The 12,821-nt window shown below is 40.2% G+C and overlaps 1 protein-coding gene across 1 annotated transcript; it reads left to right on the top strand.

The window, feature by feature from the left end:
* The first annotated feature begins 2,249 nt into the window (after positions 1 to 2,249).
* Positions 2,250 to 11,991, top strand: LOC146479315 (uncharacterized). The gene is made up of 10 exons (XM_085110837.1): positions 2,250 to 2,350; positions 2,758 to 2,815; positions 3,424 to 3,569; positions 4,265 to 4,457; positions 5,685 to 6,035; positions 6,910 to 7,083; positions 7,676 to 7,858; positions 8,257 to 9,888; positions 10,351 to 10,854; positions 11,222 to 11,991. The coding sequence occupies exons 1-10, from the start codon at positions 2,336 to 2,338 to the stop codon at positions 11,752 to 11,754; spliced, it is 3,789 nt and encodes a 1,262-aa protein (XP_084966963.1). The 5' UTR covers positions 2,250 to 2,335; the 3' UTR covers positions 11,755 to 11,991.
* Positions 11,992 to 12,821: the final 830 nt, after the last annotated feature.

Below are 12,821 nucleotides of genomic sequence, written 5' to 3'. Positions count from 1 at the left end.
AGTATATCAAATTCAAAATACAAAAAGAACCAATGTATAGTAGTCATTGGGTATTTAATTTTGAGGGCCAAAGAGGAGGACTTAGGACGCAAATGAAGATTAATGTATACTTATGTATCCTGGCACGCCCACTCTAATGAACTGACTGTAAAATATGCCCCGAAAATAGCAATAGTTGCTTATTCTCTCAGATTAGCTTTTCACGAGGTTCAGCTTGATACCGCAAATGTGAACCCATCGAATGACGAGAACAGGCAGGATTGATATATTCTAGCGGAAATAATTAATATGACGCCGACAAAATATTTTAAATACTTGGAACTTGAAGTTCAAGAACCATTCCGTCTGCTCACGTATTGGGAGATAATCATTCCCTTTCGTGTGTGTAAACAAAACACTACTTTCGATTCGCTCAATACATGCCTCACTTGAAAGTCTGAGAATAAAACTCCTACTGACTGTTGGTGTTAGTAGTATTGTTGCAGTGTGGAAGGACCATTCAAATGAAAGCTCAGTCCGGCATTGTTTTCTAATTGACGCTAACAAGGTGGTCCCATATTGAGCAGTACTATTGAACCGTGAAAAGTGAGTCCAGCCGCATGTATTACCATTACCAAGTGCCGATTAAAATCGGTGTGAAATCCTTTGTGACTTCATCATGGAAGCCAGCCATTTCTATAGGCCATTTCCGAGTTGCTTTGAACCTCATTATGAAAGCGAGCAGAAGTGTAAAGTTTTTATCATGAAAATTAGTTTTCATTCATATGCAAAAAAAACCCATATGCTGCATATGAAAAGCTTTGCTCTGAGCCTCGCTTTCATAACGAGGTTCACAGCAACTCGGAAATGGCTCATTCGTGACATCTTTCGAGTGGCTCAAAGCGGCAAAGAATGCCGGTTCTCCTTCAGTTCTGCCAGTCTAGAAAATCGGTTAACAAAATTAAACGAGGCAAAAAATTCCAAACAAATACTAGAAATACAGGGATTTAGTGCCCAGGCTGATCATGACACGACAAAGTGTGTCCCCATACATGAAGTACCTACCTGGCTGGAAACGAGCCAGTGACGTGGCGTGAGATTGTGAGTGAGTGACGAGATCGAGAAAGCCTGCAACCATTAACAGGCCTGCCTAGCACCTGTTGGGTGACGTTCTATTACATGTACACACCCAGATGAGGGGAAATAAGTGTGGTGTCACAGCTACAGTATGTAAGAGAATCACTAAAGAATAATGCGATTGATAAAGTCGTCTAAAAAGTGGAAAAGTTGTGGTTGAACATCATGATCAACCAATGTTGAGCGGTGTGACCTGAAACTTAACCGACTTAACCCAGAAGCTCCAGTGTCAATATGCATATTCTCGGTATATTCCTTGTAGTATTAGTTGGGACTTGCGAGAATTTCTTTAAATCAAGACATCAGTCTTGTATGTATGTTTGATCAAGTAATGATAAGGTAAGGAGAAATTAGAAGCTGATTCAGTACCATATGCGCCGGACTTAAAGGGGCACTGTCACGGAGATTTTGCTGAATGTTGGACGAAACTGCTCAAATTTTTGACAAAGAACCCCTTCTTCTTAAAACGTGAAATCGCTGTTAGAGAACCGGGAGGAAAGAAAGAATTGATTTTTCTGAGGAAGAAAAAACAAATCTGTTTTTGGCGATTTCTCCACAATACACATGAGAAACTTGAAAAAGTTGGCCAATTTTTTCAAGTAGCAATCCTTTTCCATCCTAGCCATCCGCAGATAGAAATGATTGAAACTAGTTTTTGTGTACTAGTAGGGTATTTTTTGATAAAATTGTATTCTGTACGTTGGTCAACAATTATAAGCTCTACGTCATTCGTCTTGTATCGCGTTTAAATCGTTCGTCACCCATTCATTAAAAAATTGATTTGCACTGATCAAAACAACAACAATTAGTATTCAACACACTTGATATTGTTGATCTATTTCGTTTCAATAAATAATATAATAGTTTGTTTCACGACGCAGTAAACAGTCGTTTTGTTTTAGTCTGATACGTTTCAGGCAATCCAGTTCACCTGTCCTGTAATGTTTTCCCGAATGTTCTGTTTATCTTTCTTTGCCTAATAATTGATCATATCAATCACTTTTAAAAGGTATTAGTCAGTACCCAAGTACAGACAAAAAAATTGTTGTTACATAGCTTACGCAGGATTTGTCACCGCAAATTAAGTATTTATAAGTTGGCTACATTTAAAAGGAATTATTTCTCTGGAAAGATACAATTGGGATATAATTTTCACGCGGTTGATGAGTTTTCGGAACTGGGTTAAAAAAAAAAAAAACCCACGGATTGAAAGAGATTCATGGATCACTTTAAGGTAATTGATATTACACTACTGGAAAAAGCGTTTCTCCCACCACGAAACCTGAAATATCTGAACTGAAAAACAAGTTACAATTTATTTATGCATTTTAGGGGCATTATTCTCACCATGGAACTTAGTGGGTTATAGTTCAAGGAGGAAATTATTGATGCAATAAGCGAATGTTGGATTTGTTAATCAAACGGTACTGCTCGGTCAGTTATTGAACTATAACGCGATGATCCGTTCAGCGTCTTTAGGTTTCTCAAGCAAATGTGAATCAAACATTTACTGTGTCATATGTGCTGTGTTAGAGAAACAACGTTAACTGCTTTAGCTTTTAAAACATTCCAGTCTGATTTTGTTAGGTTTGTGTAAAGGATTTTTACAAAGAAGTTTTTCTCAGTTCTCGTTATTTTCAGGGTATTATTCCCGTTGCGTGTTGTTTTGTAACTCTCCTCATATTCAAGTCAATTAAAGGTAAGAACCCAGTAATGTTTGTGATGAGCCATGTATACATGTATCATTTATATTGTTTTAGTAGCGTATTAATTAGTTATTGCAGTATTGGTTATTTGTTAACACGCACGTCATAAAACCAAGCCTAATCAAAGTAACTACCTCTAACCAATCACAAATGATGCATCATGATCAGTCAGTCACGGCAAGTTGCTGTTTTTTTTTTCATTGGATCTGTACGTCCTTACACCAGTTCGCAGCCGAGCATGAAGCCTAGCATTTATCCACTGAATATTCGGCTCCCAGATTTAGTTACAATTTGAATTTTTTATGCTTCACTTGAACCGCGGATTATTAAAATTGATAATGAAATTAAGATTGTATTAAATTAATCCCTGGCAGGAACGCTAGCCTCCTACCCAGACTGGTCCTTAACCCTTTGGTTCGTCACGCACGGCTTCACCACACGAACGAGGTGTGCGTGACGAATGTCTGCGTACTGCCGCTTGACCGAGTTTCACTGTAACACCTGCAGTCACACACTTGTGCAAAAACCCACAGTTATGAGCTTGTTATCTGTTTGAACACATAGTACATGCAATCTGCCTCAATGCTTGTTCTTTTTTTAGCGACAGAACCAGTCTTTTTAACAAAGTGGTCGGATACACTGTCCTTCCCAGACTCCCCTTCTACGTATCCTACAAACTCCAATATAACATGGATAAAATCTGTGTCAACTGGAAACAAAGTCCAGATAAGAATCATCTTTCTCGAGGTAAGATACTCATTCTTTGACTGTCTAAATCATGAGAGCTTATCTTAAGGAAGTGGACAAAACTACTATACTCCAAAAGGATACTATACTCCTTTTTCGTTCAGCCCCCGGCCCGAGGAAGCTCGTCACCTCCGCCGTTGGGAACAGTCTGCCGTCAGTATGTTGTATACTCCAAAAGGAACCATCAAACCACAAAATAGATGGTGGTCTCTGCCTGCAGCCCCCTCCCTCAACCTCAAAAGATGCAGGTGTCTTTATCTCATAGACACTCCTCTACCCAGCAGCGAAAAATGCACAGTGACAATCGGAAGGTTGCTTATTCACGAGAAAAATATACAAAATACAAAAAATATATAGCAATTCATGTCTCATAAAAATGCACTTGTCGTCTTGTTCAATCGTAATCGCAACCTATGGCTCAGAAGCCACATGTGATCGACACAAACCAAACTAGACGCAAACCTTCCTATCGAAATTCCGACGTGCTAATTAACCATTACACCAGTTGCTCTGATTTCCTCTTATACGTATCCTACAAGCAAGCGATTTTATTGGAGCCCTGTCTGATGGGCACTAATAAGAAATGAAACGAACACTGCGAACAGTGATTGGCCTGTTAGTGAGATTTATAGTCTCAATAACCATAAAATGTGTTTTTACTTATTGCAAGTTAATTTTCGATTTTCTGGCAACAGATAAATTGCGATGGAGACTACCTAGAGATTAGAGATGGACAAAGCATGGCGTCCCCTCTGGTCTCGAGGTACTGTGGCGTCACCAGACAACCTGTGGTCATCACTTCATCTGGGACTCATATCTTCTTGAACTTTGTTTCGGATAACTTTACCGATGGTGCCACATATCGAGGATTTATATTACAGCATACTGGTGAGGGTTTTAGAATTTAGTATTTCAATTAACGTTTACTGTTCATAGCAAGTTAACTCTCGTAGTGCAGAGAGACTGCTAATACTTCAGATAACCGCTCATTGGTACAATGATTTCTAAGCTGTGAGGCTCGCATGTATTTAGATTGCAGTTTTGAATGGGAATCTCCAGTCAACATAGTGCAACGCAGCGCAAATGCTTACAAGTTGCATACATAATTAACTGCGACGTTCTTTCATTCATTAAAACAGTGTAATTCTTTGGCACGAGTTTACTCGAAGCACGAGTCAATTTCGAGCCCGAGTCAAGTTCGAGTCACCAAGTTCGAATCAGGATCCAATTTTTCTCCTTTTTTTCTTCTTTTTATGTCTTCTGGTTGTTATTCTCTTTGATATAATGATGTACATTTTTCATTAACGATCGCAAGAGCCATCGGCTGCTGTGATTCGCTGCTGCTGTGGAAAGATATAAGACACCCCCTAGTGTTCATAAATTTCCTTGGAAGATTAAGACCCGTAGTTGCATACACTTGAAGCAGAGATCTCATTTCCGCGACTGAGGAAACCGCGGACCGGGATGAAGTTTTACCTGCCTGTGTCAAGAGCCATCTTGTCGCGTCTTTGAGATACCCAGGTTAACGTATCATAGAATCTATACCCTTCTCGGGCAAAATGTAGACGGCCGTGGAAGTTTTAAATTTTCCTAAAACGTGGGCTTTACAAGGAAAAGGTTTAGTCACCAACAACATTGGACAAACCCTTTCAGGAAAATTATAGATGACAAGAATGAATGAGGACTGGGATTAATTTCCTACCAACAATGAACTCTCGCGATCGCGTTGACAAGGAAAATATCTCGTTCGTGTTAAATGCTTCGAACAGCAGTTGGCACATTTTCATGAAAGCAAGAATCACAATCACAGCAACGAAACAAAAGGAAAAAGAAAATAGAAGAAACAGAATTAGCCTGACTCGAACGGCTTGACTTGTGACTCAAACTAGTTGACTTGTGCAACGAGTAAACTCAGTAGAAGCCTGAGTACGCTTCAGCTATCTTGCCTCAGATAACTTGAACCGTATATTTGACTTGCACGGTTAAGTTCAAAGGTAGCCTTTTATGATGATACACTTTCTCTGGTATCGGTTTTTTTTTTTCAAAGGAGTTAACCTGAAGGTGATTGTAATTCAAATGAATAAACTTTACAATTTTCATTTTTCTGATATACAGGTATATGTAGAGTACACATGAACGCCACGAGTGGAGTCATAACCACACCCAATTACCCGGGTGATTACCCGAATTTCATCGACTTTTGTCTGTGGACGATACAGCTGGACCCTTCAGTAATTATCACACTGGAATGTAATGAGTTCAGTTTGGAATACAAAGATGGATGTATATTTGATTACATGGAGCTACTTGCGGGTGTATCATCTGATTCTCCGGTGCTTGGACGATATTGTGGTGTCCAGAATGAGTCCTTAGTGTTTGAGAGACAGGGAAATATGAGCATAAAGTTCGGATCGGACAAGGATAAAGAGTTCAAGGGATTTCATTGCTCATACAACGTCTATAAAGGTCAGTCTAAACTTCTTCTTTTACCCTTTCAATTCCCTTTTGAGAAGCATCAACCATTTGAAAATATTTGAAAATATTGTTAGAGAAACTCTTTCGGATTATACTCTTAAAGAATCACAACTGTGTGTGTATAAATGGCCTAAAAGTTTGCTTGAAAGTTTTTGACTCGGCTCAGTCAACGTGATGTTCGCTCACGAAATATGGCCAAAAATCTTGTTTATTGTATAAAACAAATAGATTCCATTTTGCCGTGTGTCTGTACTCTGATAACCCACAGAGGACGTCAAAACGTGGCGAGAACATCAGCACGCGTAGCGTACTTCTTTGTTCTCACCACGTTTTGACGTCATCTGTGCGTTATCAGAGTAAAGACACAAGGCAAAATGAAATCTATTTGTTAAATAGACCATAGAAAACTGCCGTCGATTTGTTTTTTACAATAAAATGGAAAAAGTACGAGCGGAGTTGGCTTTATTTTCCGTTAAGAAAGCGCGCGCATTACATCTGACGTCATTTGTCTGTACTCTTATAGACTATAGCCATGAGCCAATCAGCGGAAATTTGGATAGTTATTGTAATAAGTCAAATCGTTAGCCGCTAGCATTTTCCCCAACTACAGTTCAGTTGTACTGCGTTTCACCCCAAGTTATGGCATAACTAGCACAGCTTATCACTGTAATTGCATCACTTGTGTACATGATCTGTTCACGTATCATGCGTTAATTTCCTAACCACTCGCACACAAAGGGAAAAGTCAACTAACAAGCGAGCTTTCACCTCATGTAAAAACACCTGGCAGAATTGGCAAGTGGCAGGTGTTGTGCGCGTTGGATGGAGTATAATTCTCTCACGCACTCGCTCCGTTTGTCGTTAGTCAGAGGGGACTGGACCGAGTGGACAAACTGGACGGAATGTTCCCAGACTTGTCACCATGGAAACCAGACCAGGTACAGGACATGCGTGAATCCTCTACCAGAGAGTGGACTGGAACTGGTCTGTGGTAACGTGACAGACATTGAGAGGAAGAGCTGCTTGATATCGAACTGTAGTAAGTGGTGACATTTTTATTATTACTGAAATATTAAGTCTCGATACCCTAGGAGTTTAGGGACAGGAACACATTTTAATACTAGTCTGGATATTTGTATTTAAGAATAACAATAAATCCACCAAAAGTACCCCCTGAAAAAAACAATATTTTGAATTGTAACATTCTTGGAAACCCAGAAATTTGAACCAATTTATATTATCTAGGCCAATTTGAATTCTCTGAGTGGAAGCCTTCGTTAATTGGTCAATTCCTAGGACGTTGAGTGGGTGCAGTAATCTTGGACCCTCTGATCCTCATTTTTGCTCTCGACACCCACTGAACGTTTTCGGGAAAAGCAAGGCAAGGCTTGGAGGAAGACTCGATGGGGAAGTTGTATTATCCCTTGTAGTCGTTTCATGCACTGACACCAGGTTAAGCTAGTGGGTGTAATGTTCGCCTCTAGGTTCGTGAGGACCTTATCTCTACTCGGATGCGTGTATCTTGTTTTGCTGCCCAAAAGATGCAACATTGAAAGTCATTTGCGTCATGAGAACTGCATTAAAATGTAACGTCCATACAAATTCAAACTGATTTGTTGTTGTTGTTGTAGCACCGGTTGATGGTGGGTACACCAGTTGGTCCAACTGGTCGGCGTGTCACGTGTCTTGTGGAGTCGGTGTCAGAAACAGATCGCGTAATTGCACCAACCCTCCTCCAGCATTTGCCGGCAAGAACTGTTCAGAGATTGGAAAACCTTGGGATACGGCGGAATGTATTTTAGGCCCTTGCCCAGGTACGTAATTTGAAAAGGTTTAGAATACTGTCAAAGAGAATGTACAAACATGACATGGTGACTCACTCGATGTACCACTGAATGCACACGAGGAAGATCTTTTTATTTGGATCTGTAATAGATCCCTTTCCTCGCGACAGTACCCGTTTTGGGATCCACCGTGCTTAATAACACCCGAAAAATGATATTCTTTCAATTGGTGGTCGTCCCTCCTTTATATGGAATGTGGCAGGTGCATTAATCAACCCAAATGGCTTTTTCTTGAACTCACAACTCGCATACGTCGTTGTTCTGTTATCGCTACAACATAGTTGCATCAAAGCTGTAATTTTCAGTCTTTGAGGGAAGTCACACTAACAGTAACTTCGTTTTTGTTTTCGTTTTTTTTTTAACCAAAGGTTTGACAAGTGTGACGACGATGGCCAGTTACCCCCGTGTTACGGCATCCTCTTCAAGCCACTCTGCTGCCAGACCTCCTTCAGAGGATTCGTTCCCTACGCCCTCTTTAAACTACTCCCTCTTGGTGCCTTCTCCAAATCTCTCCAATACCATGTCATCTTCAAGAAACGTTAGTTTTTTTTCGAGTACAACAAGACACAATGAAACCATTGATGACTCTGTGATACATGGAACACAAACGTTTTCCCCATTGCAAGCATTGCAGACATTGAATAATTCCTCTCTTGGCGACAGCTCAATCTCTCCGACTAACGGTACAAACAGTGACGTAGACTCGACTGCAAGGAATATGAAAACATCTACGTTTGTTCAAAATGCCTCCTTCTCGTATTCTGCAACATCTTGGTCTATTTTCAGTGGATCTATAAACGCGAATAGCGAGTTAATGAAAGAAACCGTTTACACATCTGGACAAACAGTACATCGTAGTATAACCGCAACAAAGCTGAAAAATGCTTACTTACATTCCACTTCCTTGATCTCTCAAACGATATCCCAACCCTACCGTTCTCAAACAATCCATGTTACCAAGAGAAACAACTCCCAAGATATCGGTGCAATATCTATTCAGTCGAGTGCCTCCTTAACGTTTTCATTTTCAGTGAGTGGAAGTAGGTCTTTTCCAGTGGACATTTCTCATATCTCCCCAAACAGAACTCCCCTAAACCTTACCAACCTCTCTCACGCAGTTTCGCTAAGTATGAACACAACTGGTGATTCAGTCACTTTTAAAATTCTGCGTGAATCCTCGGAAAAGTCAACATATAGCAGTTTGAAAACCTTGGGAAATACAATCGATTTAGCACACCACTTATCAACGGAAGAAGGAGCCGTTGGCGGCTTTACAGGGTACCATGTCAGTAGAACTATAGCTAGAAGCTCGATCACTCACACCAATAATCCTACCTTGATGTCTGTGACTAAAGTATCACACCATTCTGTCTCTAACGTGTGGCATGCTACCTTTGGAATCTCCAAGAGTGGACAAAACCTAGGTACAACAGCCGTGTCATTAAAGCCACATCATGCAATTATCTTTTCATCTTTGGCAACGATATCACCTCATAACAGCAAAACGGGCTCTTATGTGTGGACTGCTACTTCTGGAATCTCCAAGACCAGATATGGTCTCAATACAACAGAAATAGCTTTGTCCCAACACAGTCGAACGAAATCACCAGAATCGTCGCCAAGGCCGACTCACAGCAACGTAATAGTATCAGAGGAATTATCGTCATTGAAGACCCATAGCAATACAGTATCATTAGAGGAGTCATCTCTTTGGAAGCCTCACCACAAAGAAACTTCATCACGAGAATCATTCATTTGGAAGACAAATCCCAATAATAGTACGTTATTAATGGCATCATCTACTTTGAAGATCCATAACGAATCTGAAACGTTGTTACAACAATCGGACTACTTCCATGTCCCTTACTCTTCAATCTTTTCAACTGCTGGAAATATAATGAAATTGTTTACATCATTTATCCATGGAAACAGCTTTAACTCCATGAGTACAGATTTTTTACACAATACTATTTTTCAGTCTTCGAGTGTGTTTCTATCAGGTAATTATAACTGATTGTTGAACTAACGCACGCGTTAACGCCTAAAATAATGGTACCAATGAAACTTAATTAACCAGCACGGTCACATATCTGGCCAAAAAGCAGCACATCCACAGGAAACCGATGGATTTCACACTAACTAGAACTCCACGTTAGAAAAATGGGTAAATGTGAGGACACATCAATGCGAAAATCACGTGATGTCCAATAAGATTTCTAATAGGCCATTTCCGAATTGCTGTGAACCTCATTATGAAACCAAAGCTAACTGCAAAGCTTTTCAAATGAAAATTAGTTTTGTTTGCATATGAATGAAAACTAATTTTATAATAAAAACTTTGCACTTTGCCTCGCTTTCGAATTCATAATGAGGTTCAAGGCAACTAGTAAATGGCCTATTGATATTACTGGTGACCGAATATACAACTATGACTGAATAAATCCTATTTTAATTTTTCCTAGATAATTCCGCGTCTTCGATGATAGGAAGTACTGTTGATATTGGCAAAGATACATCAGAATCGGCCTCTCAGGCGAAACAAAGTTCGGTGATGATTATCGCCACTTGTGGGTTAAACATGACGAGCAATAATATACCTTCCTTACTGAGATCTGCTTCCACTGTTTTCACCTCTTCAAGTAGAACTCTCTCCACTGTGGAGAGCACTGACAATTCGTTAAGACATTACCAATCCAACATGGTATTTTCCTCACTCGAACCACACGCAGCATGGAGCACAGAAATGGTTATTCATGGTTCTATGAGCACCCATCAACAACATCTCGGATCCTTAGCGGCTCAAGCCACTTCTCTGTGTTGTGAATCGAGCAGCTTGTCCTGGACACATGCTTCTGGTATGCAGCAAGAAGGCGGGGAAGCTGATAGATCTAAAATGGCTAGCAGTCACCAAGGTGTCAAAACAACATTGTCAAGCTTGTCCTCCACCATTTCTCCATCTAATGCAGGTTTGGAAATTTTTTTTCTTTTCAAACTTAGATTAATGGGCCCTTTGCAGCTAATGGTCACAAGGTATAGAATCCGCCACTCTGGAGAGCAAGTCCATCTTTCTCTGTTTCATGAAATAAATATAAAAGGAAAGGGTTCTTTCATTTTCAAGCCGTTGAATGTAGAGGGAGCTTGGAAATAAAGTAGGGCCCGTCGAGTCTTATCGTGTAAATTTGCACTTAACTAGTGTTTTATTCAGTACACTCCTTCCCTTGTTACCCGATGTCTCGCGCTTTTCTTCTTGCTCGATCGTCTCTAAGAGAAAGAAGGGAAGAGTTGTAGTCTAACAGTATACAAGTCACCTATTTCTTCTCTTTAATTCTCCAGCCACCAGCCCTCCGTCAGCTCCACCAGCCTTTCAGTTTCCTTGGCACTTGGTTCCCTTCATGGTTATTATCTTCATCCTCATTGTGATTCTCATAACCTACTACCTACGCATTCCTGACCTCATCGAAGCCATCATTGTCGCGATGAAAGACAGAAAAAAGAAAACAAAAGCATCAAAATCAGACGAAAGCCTCAACTTGACCAAAGGGAACTTTTCTGTGGCAGGTTTGAAAGCGTCAAGTTTTCATTCCTATCAAAGAGAATTGTTTTACGATGACGCGCTTAACTATGCTATGTTTGAGAAGGATACGAAAGCTATCGAGTTTTCTGTTCACTTGGAGGAGGAGAAGCAAGGCTCGGGTTCGGAAGAATCAGTCGAGATTTCTTGTGTAATGGAAGAGGAATCAGATGATAAAAAACGAGCGAACGATTCATTGAGCGAAATGTTTGATACGAAGGATGATGATGTCAGAGCCTCCGATAGAAATGGTGCGATGTATTTGCACGATTCACCGGCTTCTTACGATATATAACCAACATTTACGAACTATAATTCCTTTATAAAGGCCCGGAGATGCACGTGGAGGAGAGTGGGTTTCTTTTTAGAAGCATCTTTGCTGGATGGGGACGTGGTTCACTGTAGAGACGGTGTTTAAATTGAAGAGTGAAAGTCCAAACACATGGTGGAAAAACGCTTCCTGTATCACCGACAATGAGGGTTACCACCAGGACAAAAAAAAAGACAAATATAAAATAAAAATAATCCGACTTTTCACTGACCCTGTTCTGTCGCACTTTGTAATAATCATCGCACTTTGTAATACCTGTCGCACTTTGTAATAAAACTGTCACACTTTGTAATACCTGTCGCACTTTGTAATAACACTTGTCACACTTTGTAATAAAATAGCTATCGCACTTTGTAATAACAAGTTGTCGCACTTTGTAATAAATGAAGCTGTCGCACTTTGTAATAACAAGTTGTCGCACTTTGTAATAAGCTTTCAAATTTCCTTTGAATAGGATATTTGGTAGAAAATATATGACTTAACTAATCCCCCAGGGCACAAATACGTTCTTCCTTGATATTTTACTCTACATACTTAACTGAGGGGACTAACGCGTTTTACTCCACGCTTCTCGCAATTGTTATTTTGGAGATCACATTGCTTGTTTAGCAACGATGGAGTGTAATAACTGAACAGAGGGGAAATAACTCCAGGTAAAAATGAAAAGATGCCCGAGAGGGTTGGGTCCAAGTGTCAGTAAGTTGTTCTATATGAGGATTTTTTTTTTGGAGCGGGGGGGGGGGGGGGGGGGGAGGTAGTCACAAGATTTTAAATAGGTGCTACAATCGTGGCTAAAAGTCGAGATAGCTTGGACACCATTACAAGACAAATACCACAGTTCTTCGAAATATACACGCTACGCAGTGTAAATGGTCGATAGGTCTGCACGGTAAATAATCGAATTTATAGTTGTATTGTTCTTCGCTTGTGGTGTGCTGAGGTATTAGTAGATGGGAGTTGCAGTGAGGTGTGGGCCAAGAAATAAAAGACTGGATAGATTCTATCTATATTCTGAATATCTGCTGCATTAT

Source organism: Pavona decussata, unplaced genomic scaffold, assembly GCF_977016875.1.
Source record: "Pavona decussata unplaced genomic scaffold, jaPavDecu1.1 SCAFFOLD_59, whole genome shotgun sequence".
Taxonomy (NCBI): Eukaryota; Metazoa; Cnidaria; class Anthozoa; order Scleractinia; family Agariciidae; genus Pavona; species Pavona decussata.
This window is presented reverse-complemented; position numbering and strand designations above follow the sequence as displayed.